This window comes from Notolepis coatsorum (genome assembly GCF_963971535.1).
Source record: "Notolepis coatsorum genome assembly, chromosome: 3".
NCBI classification, from domain to species: Eukaryota; Metazoa; Chordata; class Actinopteri; order Aulopiformes; family Paralepididae; genus Notolepis; species Notolepis coatsorum.
In genome coordinates this window covers 70,689,854-70,714,224 of record NC_140167.1, presented here as the reverse complement: position 1 = coordinate 70,714,224, position 24,371 = coordinate 70,689,854, and the positions used below count along the sequence as shown (strand labels likewise).

General features: G+C 44.6%; 1 protein-coding gene across 1 annotated transcript in view; it reads right to left on the bottom strand.

The window, feature by feature from the left end:
* The window catches only part of fetub (fetuin B), a 33,543-nt gene extending 9,830 nt beyond the window's left edge, over positions 1-23,713 (bottom strand). The window contains exons 1-5 of the mRNA XM_084311240.1: positions 23,495-23,713; positions 8,625-8,738; positions 8,048-8,135; positions 4,640-5,470; positions 2,466-2,674 (exon numbers count right to left, since the gene is read on the bottom strand). Of these exons, the coding sequence (XP_084167366.1) occupies positions 2,466-2,674; positions 4,640-5,470; positions 8,048-8,135; positions 8,625-8,738; positions 23,495-23,698 (1,446 nt within the window). The 5' untranslated portion in view covers positions 23,699-23,713. The remainder of the gene's footprint in view (positions 1-2,465; positions 2,675-4,639; positions 5,471-8,047; positions 8,136-8,624; positions 8,739-23,494) is intronic.
* Positions 23,714-24,371: the final 658 nt, after the last annotated feature.

Genomic DNA, 24,371 nt, shown 5'->3' with positions numbered 1-24,371 from the left:
AAATAAATGTCTACCATTACATCTTTTCTCTTCAAAGAGCAACTAATAACATTTACAGTATCATTCATTGCAATATATACCCTTCAGAAAGACAAAAGGGAGCTTCAATAATAGCCTATATCCTCAACCTACTATGTAATCTGTTCTAAGTATTGCCTAAACCCAGCCCAGCATTTATCAAAGAGACGTGGTTTTTTCTTAAGATTGAACATTATTTTCTCTGATGCCATGTACGAAGAGATTTCACTAAGCCACATAGACATGGGGGGGGATTCAGCACTTTTCCACAGCATGGCAATACACTTGTTCCCTGCAATCATGGCCAATTTAATGATCCGCACCTTGCCTCTCTTATCTGGAGAAATGTCAGACATGTCTCCTAATAATGCTAATTTAGGTGTACATGGGATCTCAAGGCCTGTGACCTCTTCGAGAGTCTCCCAAATTGAGCCCCAGTAAGGTCTCAGTTTGTTACATTCCCAGAACATGTGGAGCAGGCTACCTGTTTCCGTTGAGCACCTAGGGCAAAGGTCAGAGATAGCCTCATTCATCCTGTGAAGTCTTTCCGGCGTAAAATAGGTTCTATGGAGAATGTTAAATTGCATAAGTTTATGTCGAGTGTTATATGAAAAAGATAGTGCAGACTCACATAGTGATTCCCATTCATCTTCATCAAAGGTACAGTCCAGGTCCCGCTCCCATTTGTTCTTGGCATTTAGGGGTATAATTTCTGTACTGGTCAGGATTCTATCATATGTTAATGATAGGATGCCTCTAGTGTGAATAACTCCTTTTAGAATATCATCTATGAGGAGGGGTTTTGGAAGAGTGGAGTTTCCTCCCTGACCTGTACCTATGAAGTGTCTGACCTGTAGGTATTTAAAGAAATTAGTAGTTGGAAGGTGGAAGGCGGCACGTAACTGTTCAAAGGACATAAGTATGTTATTATCAAATAGGTCCCCAAAAGTTTTAATTCCCTGAGTGTACCACTTCTTGGTGATGCCATCTCTAAGTGATTCTGGCAAAGCTGGATTGTTATGGAAGGGAGTCTTCCTGTGAAATGCAATAAAGCTACCAAGATGTGTCTGAATCTCAAACCATGTTCTTGCTGTGTGTTTAATAAATGGGTTATCTGAACAATTCTTCAGGGTGTGGTACTTCCTGATAAAAGGAATTCCGGCCAGCGGTACGTCCATCGTATGGCATTGTTCTATTTGTCTCCAGGCAGGGGAATTAGTCGACTCATTCTGCCAAATCCACAGAGCCCTTGTCTGTGCAGCCCAGTAATAGCGTTGGAAGTCCGGGAGTTTCAGTCCACCACACTGGGGGGAATTATATAGGGTTTTAATTTTAATTCTAGGGACCTTCCTTCTCCATATGAATGCAGATATTATCCTTTGTAATTTCTTGAAGAAGTTCTTATGTATAGATATAGGGAGGGTTTGAAAAAGATAGAGAAATTTAGGTAGGATGTTCATCTTAATGCAGTTCACACGTCCGATTAGCGAGAGAGGCAGCTGCATCCATCTATCTAGGTCCTTCTCCACCTTTTTAAGTAGTGGGTCATGATTTAGTAAGAAAATTGTATCTATTTGGTTCGGGATTTTTAGACCCAAATATGTTACAAATTGTGAGTTCCACTGGAAGGGGAAATTGGACCTTGGCATTTTTTCGGCTAGTGAGTTAAGTGGCATGGCCACGCTTTTTTGTGCATTAATCTTGTAGCCTGAGATTACATTATACTTTGACAGTGTTTCCATAAGGGCAGGCATGGATGAGTCGAGATTGGTTAGAAACAGGACTATGTCGTCCGCGTATAAAGAGATGACATGGCTCTCAGGACCCACCTTGACCCCACTAATAGCTTTATGTGACCTTATTGCTATAGCCAGGGGTTCGATTACCAGCGCAAAAAGTGTCGGGGAAAGAGGGCAACCCTGCCTAGTACCGCGCCTTAGAGGGAAAGAAGGTGAAATCTCTGAGTTGGTCTGTATCCTGGCTGTAGGGTTAAGGTACAGCATATGGATCATTCTTAGCATATTTGGGCCAAAGTTCATTTTTTGTAGAACAGCGAAGAGAAAGTGCCACTCTACTCGGTCAAATGCCTTCTCCGCGTCCAACGAGATCGCTATGACTGGGTCTTCTATGGATTTGGCACAATGCGTCAAGTTAAGAAATCTTCTCACGTTGTCTATTAATGAGCGATTTTGTATGAAACCGGTCTGGTCCGTATTAATAAGTGAGGAGGTTACTCTCTCAAGTCGAGTGGCTATGATTTTAGTAAATATTTTATATTCGTTGGAAAGGATCGAAATTGGTCTGTACGACCCGCATAAGGTAGGGTCCTTCCCTGGTTTTGGCAGGACTATAATAAGAGCTTGCTCAAGGGTATCAGGTAGTTGGTCATTCTCAATAGAGTAGTTGAACATTTCTAGGAGAGGGTCTATCAATTTGCTAATAAATGCCTTGTAGAAGTCTATGGAGAAGCCGTCCGGCCCTGGAGCTTTCCCTGGCGTCAGTTTTGATAAGGCATCTAGTATTTCTTGCTTAGTTATCGCCTCGTCAAGGACCCCCCTTGTGCCTTTTGTTATCGTAGGTATGTCTAGGTTGTCCAAGAACTCACACATCTCCTGTCTCTTCTCCCCCTGCGAGGAGTAGAGAGACTTGTAGAAGTCTGAGAAGGCCCGATTTATGAGCAGTGGGTTCCGGGTCAACACCCCTTTGTCGCTTACCCTAATGGCCGGAATACACCTAGCGGCATCCTCCCTTCTAATTTGCCACGCTAGTAGTTTCCCTGCCTTGTCACCCTGCTCATAGTAGCGATGTTTCAACCTTGACATAGCGTTTTCTACCTCTCGCGAGGTGATAGTGTTATATTCTGCCTTTTTTGCCGTTATCTGAACCAATAAGGTCTGTGATTGTAATAGGGAGTGTTGATTTTCAAGCGCTTTTATATCAGACTCTAGTGAGCGTAATTTGGTTTGATATTGTTTCTTTTTCCAGGAAGAGTAACTAATAATGTAGCCTCTTATGTAAGCTTTAAGGGTCTCCCAGACTATAGCTGGTGAGGCCGAGCCCCTATTACTCAATAAATACCAGTCCAACTGTTTGTTAATTAATTTGACAAAATCCTCATCGTTATTTAGAAAATTAGGAAACCTCCAGCGTTTGGAGTTTGTGTGAGAGTCGCTTAAGGCTATTTTAGTCAAAAGGGGGGCGTGGTCTGAGTGTGTCATGGCTAAGTATTCGCAGGACGAAACAAGATGGAGTTTTGCTGTATGTATAAAGAACGTATCAATCCTAGAGTAGCTATTGTGCATGTGTGAGTAGAAGCTGTATTCCCTTTGAGATGCATGCCCCTCCCGCCATGTATCCAACAAATTAAGATCCATAAGTTCTTTTTTAAGAGCCTTGGCCGCTGAGGTCAAAGGTTTAGGGGTAGGGGAGGATCTGTCCATAGCAGGGTCTAATACCAGGTTAAAGTCACCACCAATTATAAGTTCTGAAGGGGCGCATGTCACTTTAAGAAAAAGGTTCACATAGAAGTTAGGGTCATCGTGGTTCGGACCATATACATTCAGCATAGTGACCAGTTGGTCTCCCATATATCCCCTGACTAAAATATATCTTCCCCCTTTATCCTTTTCAACTAGGTTCGGTTGGAAGGGGATCCCTCTTCTTACCAGAATAGCCACCCCCCTTGCTGACGATGTGAATGAGGAGAAAAATATTTGCCCTTGCCATTGTTTCCCCAGTTTACTGTGCTCTGCGTCATCCAAGTGAGACTCTTGCAGGAAGGCCACGTCTATTTGATGTCTTCTGATGAAGCTAAGCACTTTACGGCGTTTAACTTGCCGGTTAAGACCATTAATATTCCAACTCAGAAACGAGTATGTCATTCACCCATGTGGTTGGTATAGCTGTTTAGTAGGACACTGGGATACCTGAAAACATGGTATACAATACCTAGATGTGTAAACATTATAAACCAATTCACAAAAACAGTCCTGTCTGAACCCCTCCCTTTTCCCCTTAATGCCCCCCCCCCCCCCCCCCCCCCCCCCCCTTCCCATAAAAAAAATAAATCCCCCTGGCCTATAAATCCTCCCGTAATCTTGCGTAGTACCATACCCTATCCTACCAAGCGGAGCCGGGCTCCCTACCAGGTTTAGGTTAAGTAATTAAAGGTGTGGGTACGAACATCTCCTTTAAGCATTTCAAAACATGTATATATATATACACACCCTTCTTTTTTTTTAATATCTTTTTTTTCTTTTCCAGGGGTAATATCAACGCTTAAAATGCATAAATGTAATGTGCACACATGTATGAATAAACATGTACACCTACATATACCCATTAGCACATAACCGTCTTGAAATTAAACTTAGTAATATGAACTCACAACAAAAGGTCCCGTGAGGCTTAACAACTTCTCAAGTCCAGTGTCGCCAATAACGACATGTATTACCCGGCGGTTAACATTTCAAAAAGTAATTAGAGTATGAGGCTTATTGCCTGGTATGTGTCTTTATTTACCGCTCCTTTATGGTCGAGTGACGACCGCTGGATCACTTCAGCATAGCCGGGTGGTGCTTACTCAGATACGTCTCTGCCGACCCCGGAGAAGTAAAAGTACGTCTGCCCTCCGGTAGCTCCACGCTCAAGTTAGTGGGATGGAGCAGCTTGAAGGATACGTTGTTCTCGTGTAGCTTCTTCTTCAACGGCATGAAGGCTTTTCTTTTCTTGTAGAGGGCCGTGGACATATCCTTGAAGATCTTGATAGTAGAATTACCGTATGCCAGTGATTTCTTTTTCCACGCCGCGTCCAGGATTCTCGTCACATCAGTGAAACGGAGTAGCTGGATCACTATAGCTCGGGGGAGGCTGCCTTCTTCGGGACGGCGTTGGAGCGTACGGTGAGCCCGCTCTATCTCAATGGTTTGCCCGGTGTCCAGCTCCAGTATTTTGGGGAGCCATTCCTGTAGGAAATCGATAGAGCTTTTCCCCTCCACACCTTCTGGGAATCCCACCAGTCGCAGATTCTTTCTTCTCCCTCTGTTTTCCAATTCGTCCAGCTTTTCCCTCAGACCGCAGATCTCCTCCTCTGTGTCTTTCCTATGATCGCTGAGGTCTTGTTGTAGGTAGTCGAGGCTATCACCGAAGCTAGCTTGCACTCCCTCCATTTCCTTAACACGTTGCCCCAGTGCCTGGTTGTCACTGATAAGTCTTTCCACCGAGATGCTTAGAGAGTTCATCTTAAGTTCCATCATGGCTTGAATTCTGTCGAATACTTTCTCCAGTTCCCCAGTAAACCATATCGGCGGTGTTTCATCGTTAGCTTCGACGTTAGCTGCATTAGCTTCCCCGTTAGCCGGTGCGTTAGCTCCTTGCGGTCTCACTAGCACTATTGCTAACGTGGGCGATGTCACCGTCTTCCTGCTCGGTTCGGTCCTTTTGGGTGGCATTTCTTTGTTGGTTATGTGCTTAATAAGCGTGGGTTGACATAAACTGAAGTTAGGCGGAGTATGTTCGATACATCAGGTTTTTCAGGATTTTTGTGTAGGAGCCCGTTCCACTATGTCCTTCCTCTACGCCGCCATCTTCTCTTCTCTCCCTGTCAAACTCATAGTTTTTGATTGACTTGGAACTATTCACTTATTAAGTAAGTATAATGTAAAAGCATAACTTAAGTATAACTTAAGATAATTAAGTAGATACAGACTGAAAACCGCATTATGTTTTGAGTAAATAAAACTCATAGTTTTTGATTGACTTGGAACTATTCACTTATTAAGTAAGTATAATGTAAAAGCATAAATTAAGTACAACTTAAGATAATTAAGTAGATACAGACTGTAAACCGCATTATGTTTTGAGTAAATAAAACTCATCGTTTTTGATTGACTTGGAACTATTCACTTATTAAGTAAGTATAATGTAAAAGCATAACTTAAGTACAACTTTATTAACAGATTGCAGAATGGGTATAGAGGTGTGATAGGTGTGATAGGTGTGATAGGTGTGAGAAGTGTGATAGGTGTGATAGGTGTGATAGGTGTGAGAGGTGTGATAGGTGTGATAGGTGTGAGAGGTGTGATAGGTGTGAGAGGTGTGAGAGGTGTGATAGGTGTGAGAGGTGTGATAGGTGTGATAGGTGTGAGAGGTGTGAGAGGTGTGATAGGTGTGATAGGTGTGAGAGGTGTGATAGGTGTGAGAGGTGTGATATGTGTGATAGGTGGGATCGGTGTGAGAGGTGTGATAGGTGTGAGAGGTGTGATAGGTGTGAGAGGTGTGAAAGGTGTGAGAGGTGTGAGAGGTGTGATAGGTGTGAGAGGTGTGAGAGGTGTGAGAGGTGTGATAGGTGTGAGAGGTGTGAGAGGTGTGATAGGTGTGAGAGGTGTGATAGGTGTGATAGGTGTGAGAGGTGTGATAGGTGTGAGAGGTGTGAGAGGTGTGATAGGTGTGAGAGGTGTGATAGGTGTGATAGGTGTGAGAGGTGTGATAGGTGTGAGAGGTGTGATAGGTGTGAGAGGTGTGATAGGTGTGAGAGGTGTGATATGTGTGATAGGTGGGATCGGTGTGAGAGGTGTGATAGGTGTGAGAGGTGTGATAGGTGTGAGAGGTGTGAAAGGTGTGAGAGGTGTGAGAGGTGTGATAGGTGTGAGAGGTGTGAGAGGTGTGAGAGGTGTGATAGGTGTGAGAGGTGTGAGAGGTGTGATAGGTGTGAGAGGTGTGATAGGTGTGAGAGGTGTGAGAGGTGTGATAGGTGTGAGAGGTGTGATAGGTGTGAGAGGTGTGATAGGTGTGAGAGGTGTGATATGTGTGATAGGTGGGATCGGTGTGAGAGGTGTGATAGGTGTGAGAGGTGTGAAAGGTGTGAGAGGTGTGAGAGGTGAGATAGGTGTGAGAGGTGTGATAGGTGTGAGAGGTGTGAGAGGTGTGAGAGGTGTGATAGGTGTGAGAGGTGTGAGAGGTGTGATATGTGTGAGAGGTGTGAGAGGTGTGATAGGTGTGAGAGGTGTGATAGGTGTGAGAGGTGTGATAGGTGTGAGAGGTGTGATATGTGTGATAGGTGTGATAGGTGTGAGAGGTGTGATAGGTGTGAGAGGTGTGATAGGTGTGAGAGGTGTGATATGTGTGATAGGTGGGATCGGTGTGAGAGGTGTGATAGGTGTGAGAGGTGTGAAAGGTGTGAGAGGTGTGAGAGGTGAGATAGGTGTGAGAGGTGTGATAGGTGTGAGAGGTGTGAGAGGTGTGAGAGGTGTGATAGGTGTGAGAGGTGTGATAGGTGTGATAGGTGTGAGAGGTGTGAGAGGTGTGAGAGGTGTGATAGGTGTGAGAGGTGTGATAGGTGTGAGAGGTGTGATATGTGTGATAGGTGTGATAGGTGTGAGAGGTGTGATAGGTGTGAGAGGTGTGATAGGTGTGAGAGGTGTGATATGTGTGATAGGTGGGATCGGTGTGAGAGGTGTGATAGGTGTGAGAGGTGTGAAAGGTGTGAGGGGTGTGATAGGTGTGAGAGGTGTGATAGGTGTGAGAGGTGTGAGGTGTGAGAGGTGTGATAGGTGTGAGAGGTGTGATAGGTGTGAGAGGTGTGAGAGGTGTGATAGGTGTGAGAGGTGTGATAGGTGTGAGAGGTGTGATAGGTGTGAGAGGTGTGAAAGGTGTGAGAGGTGTGAGAGGTGTGAGAGGTGTGAGAGGTGTGATAGGTGTGAGAGGTGTGAGAGGTGTGAGAGGTTTTTCAGGTTTTTCCTTTCAATTGTCATGTGTGTGTGTGTGTGTGTGTGTGTGTGTGTGTGTGTGTGTGTGTGTGTGTGGGTGTGTGTGTGTGTGTGTATATATGTATATATATATAAGATAAGATGAGATATTCCTTTATTGATCCCCTTGGGGAAATTTGGGCGTCATAGCAGCATAGGGGGGTACTCGTATGGGCAGGGTAATAGTAGAAAAAACATAAATATAGGCAATCAAATTAAATGTGAATATAAAAACATGACAGACTGTGGAAGGCCAGAAGGCCGTGTGATGAGACGGTTCTTACCTGGCCTGATTGTGCATTTGTAGTTATAGAGACGAACCACTCTGTTGACTCTGTTGATGTAGATGGTAGCCTTGCACTGTCCATACACCTGCAGGACACACGCATATGTACTGGATTGAATGTTTTTAGTTCTTTTTTTATAAATACAATTAAAAATATCAAATCTATATGAATTTAACTCAATCAGTTAAAGGCACACGCCAACATTATGGGAAATTCACTTACCGTCTTCTCCAGAATCAGACAAGGAGAATTTCCCATAATGTTGGTGCGTTCCTTTATCCAATTAACTTAATATTATAAATGAATATCATATATTGTGTTGGAAACGATTGCATTGTGTTTAATTTACGTTTAACTTAATGAATATAGTTATTATCTCCCAACTTGTGAAAATAATATATGGAAATATAACATACTATACACAGACACAAACACACAGACACACATATATATATATATTACACGCAAATAAGGGAGAATACTGTGAAATAACAAGGGTGTTGGCAGCGACGCTAACTTCAAATAGAATGTGACACATGCATGTGGACAGGTGTTTTTGTGTGAGTGTGCTAACCGGTGTGTCATGAGTGGGCCGGGCCTCGCAGGTCTTCCAGGCCTTCTTGCTGAGAACGTGACAGTCGGTCTCCAGGACATCCAGGGTGAGGTAGAACACCAAGCCACTCTCTCCCTGCAACATACACACAAACACACAACATCAACACATGGTCAACAGTTAACAGTGTTCTCCCTAGAATCAGTGGCTGTCATGCAGACGGAGTGAAATGTTGCTTTTTAGTCCAGGTAAAGTGTATATCTCACTTCCAGGTTTGGGGAGTAACTGGATATCGCTACCGGAGTCTCATGGCCAGTACAGAGAGACTCAGAAGGAGCTTCTATCCCCAGGCCATCAGGATGCTCAATGACTCTATGTAACATTAACCCATTCATCTACATTCATTGCACACACATCCACATGCACACACTCACCTTAACACTCACTTTAGACCCTTTAAACACTTTTAACACTACACCATATTTTATCTATTTATTTAAAAGATTTGCACTACATCCATACCTCATTTTAGCATTCAGCATTTATTTTTTGTTTGCATTTTTGTACCTCATTGTCTGCATTTTTACTTCATTGTACTTTCATTGTACTTAGGTTGTACTTTAGTTTATTGTATATTTGTATAGTGTTTGTTGGGACTTTATTCCTCTTTGACTTTTTTACTGTATGAAGCACATTCTCAGGAGCTCATACTGAACCAAGCATTTCACTGTAATGTACATGTACTTTATACATGACAAATAAAATAAAACTTGAAACTTGATATAGTACCGGGCGTTACATAGTCCCGATACAAATAAATATATATATATATTTTTTTTACAGAGATTGTTTTTTAGATAAAACATTTTTTTACCGCTCAACAGGTGGTGGCACATACGTGCCGTTTTGCACTTGCACGCAAGTCACGGCACTTTGCGAGCATCTAGTGGCTCGGGAATGCATTTTTCGCCAAACATATCATAACATACCGTTCAAAAGATCAATTTGTTGCCGTCGAACACCACCTCACTCGACGAAATCCGTGCCTCGGTTCTCGAGTTACATGATGATTGGTCAGTGTTGTAGCCAATGAGTGTACGTTTCCAACGATACCCCACGTGGGGGGGGGGGGGGGGGGTGCGAATGAGGGAAATAGGTGAAAGTTGACGAGCGAAAACGGGAAGTGAATCAGACTTCAGAACACATGGCGGTGGATGAGATGGATTTTGGAGAGCTCTTTCTTTTAGCGTTGGTTTTACTGATGTCTCTCAAAGACCCATTTCTGAACGGATTTTTATAAAATTTGGAACTGTACTACATAAGACTTCAGGCTATGGAACCTCTGTATTTTCCAGTTTATGCCTCTATGCTGGAATATGGAATCTTGCAACTGTGACGGATCATACTGGTCTGCGTTGTGTTTGATGTTAAATGAGAATGTCCCGAGGGGGAGTCGAACAGGGGGCTCCCGCGTCCGCGGGCGACGACACAGGCCGCTGCACTAAGAAGTGAATTCACTCCTAACTACCGTACCTATGCGTCTGTTAACCCTGTTATGGGGAAGTGAGTTTAATTTACCAGCCCGCACTGCCACAGTCACTCGTCAACACACCTGTTTCCGTGACTGTGGACATACCCACGGGCTTCCCCGTTACACTCACGCCCCTCAGGACATCCGGGTCACTGGGCACCACTGTGACGGATCATACTGGTCTGCGTTGTGTTTGATGTTAAATGAGAATGTCCCGAGGGGGAGTCGAACAGGGGGCTCCCGCGTCCGCGGGCGACGACACAGGCCGCTGCACTAAGAAGTGAATTCACTCCTAACTACCGTACCTATGCGTCTGTTAACCCTGTTATGGGGAAGTGAGTTTAATTTACCAGCCCGCACTGCCACAGTCACTCGTCAACACACCTGTTTCCGTGACTGTGGACATACCCACGGGCTTCCCCGTTACACAACCACTACAGAAAAATGTGAGTCAAGTTCAAGTTCAACTCATGTTCAGACCTCTGTTACTCTATTTCATTAGCACTAAAAAAAATTGCCACTTTTCTGGGTGCCTGTTAAGATATAATGTGAAATAAATTTAAAAAGAAATGTATATTATATTTTCATAGTTCTGTAATGAATAACTATCGGTGCATAATGCAGCGAAACTCACAATGGTGGAACGAGCTTGCCACCACAGTTACAGTAGGACAGCTGAAAACCATTAGTTAAGACAACTGAAACCATCACAGTCAGGACAGCTGAAACCACCACAGTCAGGACAGCTGAAACCACTACAGTCAGGACAGCTGAAACCATCACAGTCAGCACAGCTGAAACCACCACAGTCAGCACAGCTGAAACCACCAGTCAGGACAACTGAAATCATCACAGTCAGGACAGCTGAAACCACCACAGTCAGGACAGCTGAAACCACTACAGTCAGGACAGCTGAAACCATCACAGTCAGCACAGCTGAAACCACCACAGTCAGCACAGCTGAAACCACCAGTCAGGACAGCTGAAACCATCACAGTCAGCACAGCTGAAACCACCACAGTCAGGACAGCTGAAACCATCACAGTCAGCACAGCTGAAACCATCACAGTCAGGACAGCTGAAACCACCACAGTCAGGACAACTGAAACCATCACAGTCAGGACAGCTGAAACCACCACAGTCAGGACAGCTGAAACCACCACAGTCAGGACAACTGAAACCATCACAGTCAGGACAGCTGAAACCACCACAGTCAGGACAACTGAAACCATTACAGTCAGGACAGCTGAAACCACCACAGTCAGGACAGCTGAAACCACCACAGTCAGAACAACTGAAAACATCACAGTTAGGACAGCTGAAACCTGCCGTATAGACTAAAAACACACCTCTTCAAACAATATCTGTAATAATTTGTACTATTATACTTTACTACTATTCTACTATACTTATACAGTACCAGGGGTGCAGTCGTGCACACACGCGGTTACACGGCGTGTTATTAGTAGTCACTCAGGGCAGAAGTGCGCGCAATGATAAGTACCCGGCCGTTGTAGAAAGCTACCCGGCACTTGTCACCTAGACTTTGCATAATAATAGGAACCTACGAGAAGGTGGGGGGCTGCTTGATCTCCATTGTTATGCATAATAATCATCTGTTCTGTGCAACTGAGGGAACATGTATGCGCGTGCGCGGGAGCGCGCGTGCACGTGGCGTGTAACCAGTTCCCATATTACGACTGCACCACTGTACAGTACTACTACTACCTATGATGAATACTCAAGTTTGACACTGCTAGATGAACAATACCACTGACCATTAGCTGCCAGAGTTGTACCCCTCCTGCTGACTTGTTGTTCACAATTTGTAAGTCGCTTTGGATAAACGCGTCAGCTAAATGACTAAATGTAAATGTAGTCAGGATTTGCATACACAAACAAGCCTTTTTGTTGAAGTGTCCTCTCATCCCCATGCCGAGTTACCTCTTTCATAGCCATTGGCAGTTGCACAGCCTGTTATTTATGGTACAGTAGGTTGACTGATATATCAGGGATATTTCAGGGTCAGAAGGGTCAGTCTGTTGTTGTTTGCCAAACAATGAGTGTTAAATGCCATTCTGAGACCAAACATGAGAACACTTTAAAGGATGATGCAGACAAGGCTGAATGTGTCCAGGTATGGGAAGCAAGCATCTCATAAAGACGGCAGCATTCTTGTATAGCACTCATATATAATTATAAGAGGAAAATGGTTATTAAAACTATTGCTATTGTGATGCCCACTAGAAGTGGTATCATGTTAATATCTTTAGATTATGTGTCAAAACAGTGTGAACATATGGGTACAGGATTACCTCCATCAGAAACAAGTTAGAAGAGTCATTTATATGTAATGGGAGACATTAACATAATCTGGTCAATAGGTGGCGGTATAGGACTGGTGTTTAGTGACTTCGCCTTCCAGGGACCCGTTACTGTGTGCTTAGGAACGCACGAGGCAATCTCAGCCTCACAACCGGGAGGAGCCAGAGTCAATAACATCGTGTCTGCACCTTTCCTTTGTCAAATGATTAACTACAACCTGTTTCATAGGTGGGTAATATACTACAAAACACACATAAAGGTTAACAAGGATACATGCAATGTCGAGGGTTCAAATGAAGTAACTATTGTCGATGTTTGAGTCAAGTTTAAGAAGTTTAAGACGACAGGTAACGTGGTTGAGAAGCAGACCGTCTATTGATGGCGCCACGTTTCGTTGGTACATTTAAATAGTGTTGGAACACAATTGTCCATTTAAGCACTAACGTGTCGAAGTTAAGTATCTCCAAGGGGATTATAAAGGTTTATGTTTTGAAATACATACTGTGTTGGGTTGAATTGCTGTGTAGTAAATGTGTATATTGTGTACAAGATGGTTAGAGGGAAAGTACTTTAGCTTACCCTACCAAGAAGGTAGCTAAACACCGGGGCTGTACCACATGCTCTCTCTCTCTCTCTCTCTCTCTCTCTCTCTCTCTCTCTCTCTATTGCGCCCTCAGTTAAATGTAAATATAAATCTATTCCCTTGAGTTATACCATGGTCACGGTTTAGCAAATTCCTAGTAGGGTTGAGAACGGCCCGATAAATATATATATAAATGTACTTTCAGTGCACATTTGAGTTTCAATAGAACTTGAGACAGGAACACAACTATGGATAACACTGAGGTGTGGAGGTATTTCGGTATACTAGAGAATAGTGGATATGACTGATGATAAGTGACTGATGATAAAGGTAACACTTATTGGTGATTTAAGGAATTGTTTGACAGACAATGAGAATGACAGTGTTGGTTAAAAGACATACTATGGTCCCTTCTAACATGCCTAGACATGTCTAGACAGAGGTTAACAGGATAATGTTTCTCTTCTCACGTGCTTATATTTAAGACGCCAAATATGTATAAAGACATAAGTAATCACAATGTACAGTATATAATACTGGATAACTACATTTAAAAGGAAAATGCTATTGAAGTGAACCAGGGTATCCTAAAAGGGTAGAATGTGTGTTGCAATGATGAATATGCTTTTGAATTAATAACAAGTATGGGATTATAATTGAATGTATTGAAGTAATGTAACTAAATGATACAATGATGATACAATGATTATACAATGATGATACAATGATTATACAATGATGATACAATGATGATACAATGATGATACAATGATGATGATGATTGATTGATTATTCTATTGAATGAATAAATGTTGTTGAAATATACAACCGGGAGGAGCCAGAGTCAATAACATCGTGTCTGCACCTTTCCTTTGTCAAATGATTAACTACAACCTGTTTCATAGGTTAAACATATATCTGCTATCAGGTGCCATATCCTGGTACCTGTAACAGTTTATTGGGGGCTCGTCCGGGATCAGCGCCACCTGCTGGATGGGAGCTGATCCAGAGATCTTGACACCTGGACCAACCGCGACCCGATGAACCAGGAACCAACGCCCGGTGTAAAGGTCGTCGAATGAGGGATTGATCTGCGCAGTACCGACAGCAGTGAAGTGCCTCATCTGATGCCAGATGACAACGAGACTACGTCCACTACTCTACCTGACGAGAAGGAAGACCGGTGTCGTGTAGAGGAGATCCACCCACCACGGAAAGTCGTCACAGTGATCCTGAACTGAGAGCCAAGTGCGAGGAATCGGGAAGCAGCCATGGGAGACAGCGAGAGGAAAAGCTTGGTGTGGGACATCAAGAAGAGCCTGCTCACTCTACCTGCGGATGAACTGTTTCGCATTGCCGAGGCATTGGAACTGATACCAGGACTGGAGACGTCTGACCGAACCCACCTTACCGTAGACGACGTGGAGGGGTGCTTCAACTTTATCAACGACTATCTGTACAGTAAGGTTTTACTGGAGTTAGAGGATACAGGGTTGTCTTATTTATTACAGATAAAAGATGTAACTGATGGACTTATGCAGAGTGAGGTGGTGGGTCTAGAAGAGGGTAAAACCGAGGGCCTACGGTCCACCAGTCAAAGTGATGCAGTACCAGTCGACCCCGTTAGCGTCTTTTATGATGTAAGTGAAACCATTGAGGGTGTGCCCACTCCAAAAGTAAGCAACCAGGTTTTACAGTGCCTGCCCAGTGTACCACCACCCACAGCTCAGGCTGTGCCATTGAATAAGAGTGTAACAGACACCGAAAGTAAACAGGAAACCCCTGGTGTGTCGCCAGATAAACTAATATCTTTACGAGAACTGTCGTACCTTCACCGCAGGGAATTTAAGCTCCAGGGAGGTCAGATAGGAGACCAGGGATCAGACATTAGTTACAACAGTGTCTGCAAACAGATCGACGAAGGTCTGAAGGAGCAATTCAGCGATGCAGAGGTTGTTAGAGCAGTCTTGAGAGTGATCAAAGCTGGCAGCTTTAAGGATATGTTAATGGTAAAAGACGATTTGACTATCGATGAGCTGAAGGGTTTTCTCCATTCTCACCTCGGTGAACAAAGTAATACAGAGTTGTTTCAAGAACTCATGTGTACAAAGCAAAAGGATAGTGAAACACCACAGCAGTTTTTGTATAGAGTCATAGGACTCAAGCAGAAGATTTTACTAGCATCAAAATATGCTGCTACTGACGTTAAGTACAACGAACGAACCGTTCAGGATGTCTTTCTCCACACTGTATATCAAGGTTTAGGACACAAACATGATGACATTCGTAGGGAACTCAAACCCTTACTTGAAGACAGAGTACCTGATGAGGCCATTCTCAGACAGATGAAAAAGGTCATGAGCGATGAGAGTGAAAGACAGCGACGGTTAGGGCCTACCAATCGCAATAGACCCCCCCATGTACATAGTGCAGGTGCTGAGGTGAAGGGAGCACAGTGTCCCCCCCCCACTAGGGAAGAAAATACAGGAAAGAAACTTAAACTAGACCCGATCCAGCAGTTAACAGAGAAAGTAGAGAAACTTACCAATCTAGTGGATCTCCTGCAACAACCACCCCAGGTCAGAACAGGGAGGATAAATAGGCAGAGGGACAGGCCATATGGCTGTAGCAAATGTGTAGCACAGAATTTACCTAATTGCCCTCACTGTTTCCATTGTGGCGAAGAAGGCCATAGAGCGTTAGGCTGTCAAAAGAGACCACCGCGTCAGGGAAACTGAGGCCGGTCACTGCAAGAGGACAACCATTGACCGGTTCCCCTTTACTGTCCCAACCTGACAACCGTCGTACTAGTGAGCCTGAGAAGGAAAGAGTAAGAGAGGAGAAAACTGCACCTAGAACAGGAACCAAGACGGTAAACCAGATACAGAAGCACACAGACCCCCCTAATTTACCAAACACTAAGAGTGAATGCCTCGCCAAGCTCGTAGGGAGAAGAGCTCTCACCCATTGTAACCTAAACGGTTTAGCAGTCCAAGCCCTGCTTGATACAGGGGCCCAAGTAAGCATGATTGACAGAACTTGGAAGAATAGATACTTACCTGACATGCCAGTCAGACCCCTTAGCGAAATCATCGAAGAAGAAGAGGAGTTGAAAGTCTACGCGGTAAACGGTGAGGTCCTCCCATTTGATGGTTGGGTGGCCCTTACGGTGAACTTAAAGGGGAATGAAGATCCTAACCTGTCAATCACTGTGCCTTTCCTTGTAAGCAGCCTTGTCCTTGAGAGACCCCTACTGGGTTTTAATGTGCTGGAAGTGATGATACAAGAACAACCTGGAAGACTGATCCCAACTCTCACCAGCCTGCTCTGTAACGCCATGGTGATACCAGCCGAGAAGGCAGAACTCCTGGTGAGTTATATCCAGACTGACAGACCCCCTGTCCAGGTTGGTCGCCTACGAACAGGTAAACAAGCCACTGTCATCCCCGCCGGTCAAGTGGCCTGGGTCAAGTGCCAAATCCCCCCCCACGTGGACCTGTCTGACCCCACCTTCCTGTTCGAACCAGATGACAGCAGTTTAGCGCTGGCAGAACTGGATGTTGGAGAAGGCCTGCTGCAAGCGCAAAACCCCAGGAAGCCGTATGTCACCGTGCCTGTGGGAAACAACACAAGGCATAACGTCACTCTCTCCAGGAAGACAGCTCTGGGCAGCATCCATTGTGTTGGGAAAGTCATCACGACAGACTCCCCACGGCAAACCCCCATCCCAACCTACTCACCTGAAATCTCCCAGCCCACGGTACCCCCCAACCGTGCTGCTACAACGTCGGCTGTGCCCAGCTCCATCCTGTTCAAACCCCCCGTCGATCTCAGTCACCTCGACGACGAACAACAGACAATAGTCAACCGGATGCTTTGTGAAGAGGCTGGGTCCTTTGCACAAGACAGTGGTGACATTGGGTGCATCCCGAGCCTGCAGATGACAATCGCTCTCCATGATACTGTCCCGGTCCAGAAGACGTACTCATCAGTACCAAAGCCACTGTTTAAAGAAGTAAAAGAGTACATACAGGAACTGTTAATGAAAGGTTGGATAGTCAAGTCAAAGTCTCCATATTCTGCCCCAGTAGTCTGCGTCAGAAAGAAGGACGGCAGCCTACGGCTATGCATCGACTACCGCCTCCTGAACAAAAAGACTGTGCCCGATCGTCATCCACTACCTAGAATACAAGACCTGACTGACACGCTTGGAGGCTATACCTGGTTTAGTATCCTAGACCAAGGGAAAGCCTACCACCAGGGCTTCGTCGCCGAGGGTTCACGACCCTTCACCGCCTTCATCACTCCTTGGGGTCTTTACGAGTGGGTGCGCATCCCATTTGGACTCTCGAATGCCCCTGCAACGTTCCAACGGAGCATGGAGGAGATGCTAGGTCCCCTCAGGGACGAATGCTGTATCCCGTATCTTGACGACGTACTCTGTTACGCAAAGACATTTGAAGAACATGTAGAGACCCTCCGCAAGGTTCTCCAAGCCCTTCAACGTCACGGAGTGAAATTGAGACCTGAGAAGTGTGACCTCTTCAAGCAAGAAGTCAGATACGTGGGTCGCCTTGTGTCAGCAGAAGGGGTCAAGATAGACCCACGAGACATTGAAGCCGTGAAAGCCCTGTCAAGTAAGACACCCAGAACTGTCGGCGAAGTGAGGAAAATAACAGGATTCCTGGGATATTTCCGTTCATACATTCAGGATTTTTCCCGAATTGCCAGACCCATCTACGAGCTACTCCAAATCAAGCCAGGAAAGACCCCATCCCCAGCGCGGAGTAAGAACATCAAACGCCCCCAGTTGCCCTCCAGAGAGCCCATAGAGTGGACCACGGAACAACAGAGAGCACTTGAACAACTGATTGACCTTCTCACAAACCCCCCTGTCTTGGCATATCCTGATTTCAACCTACCCTTCAGGTTGCACACGGATGCCTCCGACCAAGGCCTGGGAGCTGTTCTGTATCAACATCAAGATGGAAAACTGAGAGTCATCGGGTACGGGTCAAGAACATTGTCACCAGCCGAACGAAGTTACCATATGCACAGTGGGAAACTGGAGTTCCTTGCATTGAAATGGGCTGTGTGTGTGAAATTCCGTGACTACCTGTATTATGCCCCACACTTTACTATCTACACCGACAACAACCCGTTGACCTATGTAATGAGTACTGCCAAGCTCAATGCAGTCGGTCATCGGTGGGTTGGAGAACTGGCAGACTTCCGGTTTGACATCAAATACAGACCCGGAAAGTCCAACATAGATGCAGACACACTTTCCCGCCTTCCCCTGGATATGGAGAGATATGAAAGGACCTGCACAGAAGAGCTCTCTAATGAAGCAGTACGAGCAACGTGGGAAGGAAGCCAAGCAGCTGAAAGGAAAGACGTGGCATGGGTTGCGGCGCTCAACATCGCGTCCCCAGACTCAAACCAGCAGTCTCACCCACACCTACAAACAATCAGCCACGATGAACTGGTGAAGGCCCAAAAAGAGGACCAAGCCATCAACACGATCAGGGAGTTGAAAGAGTCGAACACGAAATTGTCAGACGACGTACGAAGAACCGTAAGCGCAGCAACCCGAAAGCTACTTCATGAATGGAGCAGATTACATATTGAAAATGATCTCCTTTACAGAAAGACCAATCAATACCAACAGTTGGTCCTCCCTGTAAAATATAGAACACTTGCCCTGAAGCATCTACATAATGAGATGGGTCATGTTGGAACAGAAAGAGTGATCCACCTCGCAAGAGAAAGATTCTACTGGCCTTTCATGTCCAGAGAGATTGAAGAATATGTGACCCGAAGATGTCCTTGTATCAAGTCTAAGAAGCCGGACACCCATGTCCGAGCTCCCATGGGCAGCATTACCTCCAACTTCCCATTAGAACTTGTGTGTATCGACTATCTACATCTGGAAACCAGTCGTGGAGGGTATGAATATATCCTAGTGGTGATCGACCATTTCACAAGGTTTGCCCAGGCATACCCCACCAAGAACAAGAGTGGGAAAACAGCTGCAGAGCGTATCTTTAATGACTTTATACCCAAATTCGGTTATCCCTCGAAATTACATCACGACCAGGGTCGAGAATTTGAGAATAAACTGTTCCAAGCACTGCAACGGCTGTCTGGGGTCGGCCACTCTAGAACATCACCCTACCATCCACAGAGCAACCCAGCGGAGCGGCTCAATCGGACCATACTACAGATGTTGAGGACATTGACTGAAAATGCGAAATTGCGGTGGAAGGACCACCTCCCGCATGTGTTACACGCGTACAACTGTACCAAACATGAATCAACGGGTTACTCACCTTTTTTTCCTACTCTACGGTCGTCATCCACACCTCCCCGTTGACCTGTTGTTTGGGTTAACGAAGAAAGAGGAACCGTACTCACCCAGAGGATACGCGGAGCAATGGGCTGAGAAGATGTCTGAAGCCTATCGGATTGCTTGCGAACATAGCAAAAAGTCCAGTGCAAGAGGAAAAGTAACTTATGACAAGAAAACAAAAGGAGTAGTGCTGCAGTCAGGAGACAGGGTTCTGGTGAGAAACCTCAATCAGCGTGGAGGACCAGGCAAGTTGAGATCGTACTGGGAGAAGGCGATCTACGTGGTCAAAAGCCAGCTCGCTGAGAGTCCAGTATACATTGTCTGCCTTGAACATGGAGACCAGAAAAAGACCAGAACACTACACCGAAATCTCTTACTGCTGGTAAATGATTTGCCCGTGGAAATGACTCCACCACCAGCCAGAACTGTCCCTGCGAAGAAAACGAATGACAGACCAAGACAAGGAAGAATGTCAGACACACAAAGACAAGTAGAGACAAGTGACAGCAATGACTGTGATTCGGATGATGACAGTGACAGAGGATACTGGCTAAGGATACCTGTTGAAAGGACAGAGGAAAGATCACTTGGACACCGTGAACGACGACCTGAAGTCATGCCAGGCCTGCGCCCTGAGAGTGAAGACGACAGGGGAGGGAACATGGATGGGAATTTGCCTGTCTTGGCCGGACCGGAGGGAGATGTTAGTGAATCAGGGGAAGAAGAAGAAAGGGAGACCCCCCGAGCTCACTCTCCAATACCCCAACCCCACTCCCAAGCTCACTCTCCAATACCCCAACCCCACTCCCAAGCTCACTCTCCAATACCCCAACCCCACTTCCAAGCTCACTCTCCAATAGCCCAACCCCAACCCCAAGCTCACTCCCCCGTAGCCCAGCTCAATCTCCGAACCCCTCCACTCTCGCCGGTAGAACAGGTCCAGTCAGAGGTTAGGAGGTCTGCCCGTGACAGAAGGCCTAAACAATGTCTCACGTATGATATGCTAGGTGAACCGTCAGTGCAGAACAAAGTGACCGTGAATTCAGTAGTACAGTGGCCACCGATGGTGCCCGCACCACACCACAGTCCACTACCACATCAATTGATACCCTTCGTAATACCATGGTTGCATTCAATTTTTTACAGCCTTCCACAACATGGCCAGTATGCTTACCGTCCAGCCGTCACCCACGGTCCGCCCATGGGAAGTTTGTTAGGGGTTCACGCTTGAGGGTGATATTGGATGGGTGTATTTAGTGATTTTCGGAAATGTCAGGAGCCATTTTTTTAAGGTCAGGGAGTGTGTGATGCCCACTAGAAGTGGTATCATGTTAATATCTTTAGATTATGTGTCAAAACAGTGTGAACATATGGGTACAGGATTACCTCCATCAGAAACAAGTTAGAAGAGTCATTTATATGTAATGGGAGACATTAACATAATCTGGTCAATAGGTGGCGGTATAGGACTGGTGTTTAGTGACTTCGCCTTCCAGGGACCCGTTACTGTGTGCTTAGGAACGCACGAGGCAATCTCAGCCTCACAACCGGGAGGAGCCAGAGTCAATAACATCGTGTCTACACCTTTCCTTTGTCAAATGATTAACTACAACCTGTTTCATAGGTGGGTAATATACTACAAAACACACATAAAGGTTAACAAGGATACATGCAATGTCGAGGGTTCAAATGAAGTAACTATTGTCAATGTTTGAGTCAAGTTTAAGAAGTTTAAGACGACAGGTAACGTGGTTGAGAAGCAGACCGTCTATTGATGGCGCCACGTTTCGTTGGTACATTTAAATAGTGTTGGAACACAATTGTCCATTTAAGCACTAACGTGTCGAAGTTAAGTATCTCCAAGGGGATTATAAAGGTTTATGTTTTGAAATACATACTGTGTTGGGTTGAATTGCTGTGTAGTAAATGTGTATATTGTGTACAAGATGGTTAGAGGGAAAGTACTTTAGCTTACCCTACCAAGAAGGTAGCTAAACACCGGGGCTGTACCACATGCTCTCTCTCTCTCTCTCTCTCTCTCTCTCTCTCTCTCTCTCTCTCTCTCTCTCTCTCTCTCTCTCTCTCTCTCTCTCTCTCTCTCTCTCTCTCTCTCTCTCTCTCTCTCTCTCTCTCTCTCTCTCTCTCTCTATTGCGCCCTCAGTTAAATGTAAATATAAATCTATTCCCTTGAGTTATACCATGGTCACGGTTTAGCAAATTCCTAGTAGGGTTGAGAACGGCCCGATACAAATATATATATAAATGTACTTTCAGTGCACATTTGAGTTTCAATAGAACTTGAGACAGGAACACAACTATGGATAACACTGAGGTGTGGAGGTATTTTGGTATACTAGAGAATAGTGGATATGACTGATGATAAGTGACTGATGATAAAGGTAACACTTATTGGTGATTTAAGGAATTGTTTGACAGACAATGAGAATGACAGTGTTGGTTAAAAGACATACTATGGTCCCTTCCAACATGCCTAGACATGTCTAGACAGAGGTTAACAGGATAATGTTTCTCTTCTCACGTGCTTATATTTAAGACGCCAAATATGTATAAAGACATAAGTAATCACAATGTACAGTATATAATACTGGATAACTACATTTAAAAGGAAAATGCTATTGAAGTGAACCAGGGTATCCTAAAAGGGTAGAATGTGTGTTGCAATGATGAATATGCTTTTGAATTAATAACAAGTATGGGATTATAATTGAATGTATTGAAGTAATGTAACTAAATGATACAATGATGATACAATGATTATACAATGATGATACAATGATTATACAATGATGATACAATGATGATACAATGATGATACAATGATGATGATGATTGATTGATTATTCTATTGAATGAATAAATGTTGTTGAAATATACAACCGGGAGGAGCCAGAGTCAATAACATCGTGTCTGCACCTTTCCTTTGTCAAATGATTAACTACAACCTGTTTCATAGGTTAAACATATATCTGCTATCAGGTGCCATATCCTGGTACCTGTAACACTATGCATGTTGCCTATATGGAAAAGAATTACAGATCTTTTGGATATTTACATTTTTATGTGGTGTCATAATTTAACTTAATGTTAATATGGCACACTGATTAACAAGAACATTTGGCACTAAAATGGCACTTTGAATCAAAAAGGTTGCTGACCCCTGCCTTAGAGTCAGCCTCCCATTAATTATCAGTGGAGCAGCTCTTTGGGAGAGTTACATACATTTTGAGTGAACTACTCAAGATCATGGGACTAGTCTGTGCTTTTATTTATTTATTTAGTTTGAGTGGATTGATTTTGCGTTTTGTGCTATACCATTCTTTAAAAAGAATGTATTGTGGTTCTGTAGTTTTCTAAATGCACGGAGCCTGTATTCGTATAGGTATAGTATACTATACAGCTGGCTCCTTTAAATAAGATATATATATATATAAAATATATATAGAGAGAGAGAGAGAGAGAGAGAGAGAGAGAGAGAGAGAGAGAGAGAGAGAGAGAGAGAGAGAGAGAGAGAGAGAGAGAGAGAGAGAGAGAGAGAGAGAGCAGTGTACTGTGCACCATTGTGACCAAGACGAAATCCTCTATACACTCATTGTAGCCTATTTATTTGCCACATCTTGCAAGCTATCAATTACTTCACAATGGAAGAAGTTGAACTGCAACCTTTTTTGTAGTTTAGCTATGGCGTGTATTTAGTTGAACTACTACCAGCACGCAGTGCAAAGTAGACAAACTAAATTTAATTACATGTAGTGAAACGACTGATTGATTGATTGATTGATTGATTGATTGATTGATTGATTGATTGATTGATTGATTGATTGATTGATTGATTGAAAATGTTATTAACAGATTGCAGAATGGGTACAATACAGTACGGCTCAACACACAATTGTTAAGGGGATGCATACCAGAGAAAGACTTTCGTCTTGTTTACATCAGGGTCCCCCATTTTCAATTCATAAATGAACTCTCCAACATTGCCATATGGATCACTTAAAGAGTTAAAGGTTCCTCACATAACGGACTGAGAGGACCTTCAACTCGCCACCAAACTTGAGTTACGGCCCGGGGTTACTCACGTGGGTCATCATATTGACGTTAGACAGCCGGTGCAAGCTGAAGATGTAGCCCTCCTTGCGGTCCTCGTTGATCTTGGTGAGCGCCAGGCCCGCCGCGTTCAGCGGCATCGCGTCTTGGCAGGAGCCGGTCTGCATGCCACCCTGCTCCACGGGCGCGCACGTACACAGGCCCGCTAGCAGCAGCAACAAGTAGTGCTTCATCATAGTGGAGGTCCGGCTGTCTCTGTTGTCTCTCTTGTCTGTCTCTCTCTTTCTGTCTCTGTCTCTCACACACACACACACACCCACACACGTACAGGTTGGCGCGAGAGGTGTGAGAGAAGGGCTGAGAGGGTCTTATATACCCAACAATGTATCCGCCCCCCCTTTCCGCCCCCCCCTGCCCCAACCTCCCACCTTCCCCCCTAGAGATGCGTGCACGGTGCTATTCATTCCTTTAAATTCCCAGTCCTCTATCAAAATGTAAACAATAATGGTAGCCCCACCGAAATTCTGATTTTTTTTTTCTCAAATGGATTGCCTGAACTCTTGATACAAGGACTGACTGTGTGTGTGTGTGTGTGTGTGTGTGTGTGTGTGTGTGTGTGTGTGTGTGTGTGTGTGTGTGTGTGTGTGTGTGTGTGTGTGTGTGTGTGCAGACATCATGTTACATAAATTTATAAGTGAATTAGCATTAGATTTGAGATAATAACAGATTAAGACTATAAGAGCATATGTTACCATTTGCAATTCAAACTTTAATTACTGTGTTCTCGAAGTCCCACACACACACGCGTACACACACGTACACACACACACACACGCACGCACACACGCACACACACACACACACACACACACACACACACACACACTCCCCCTAATCCTAACTGGCATG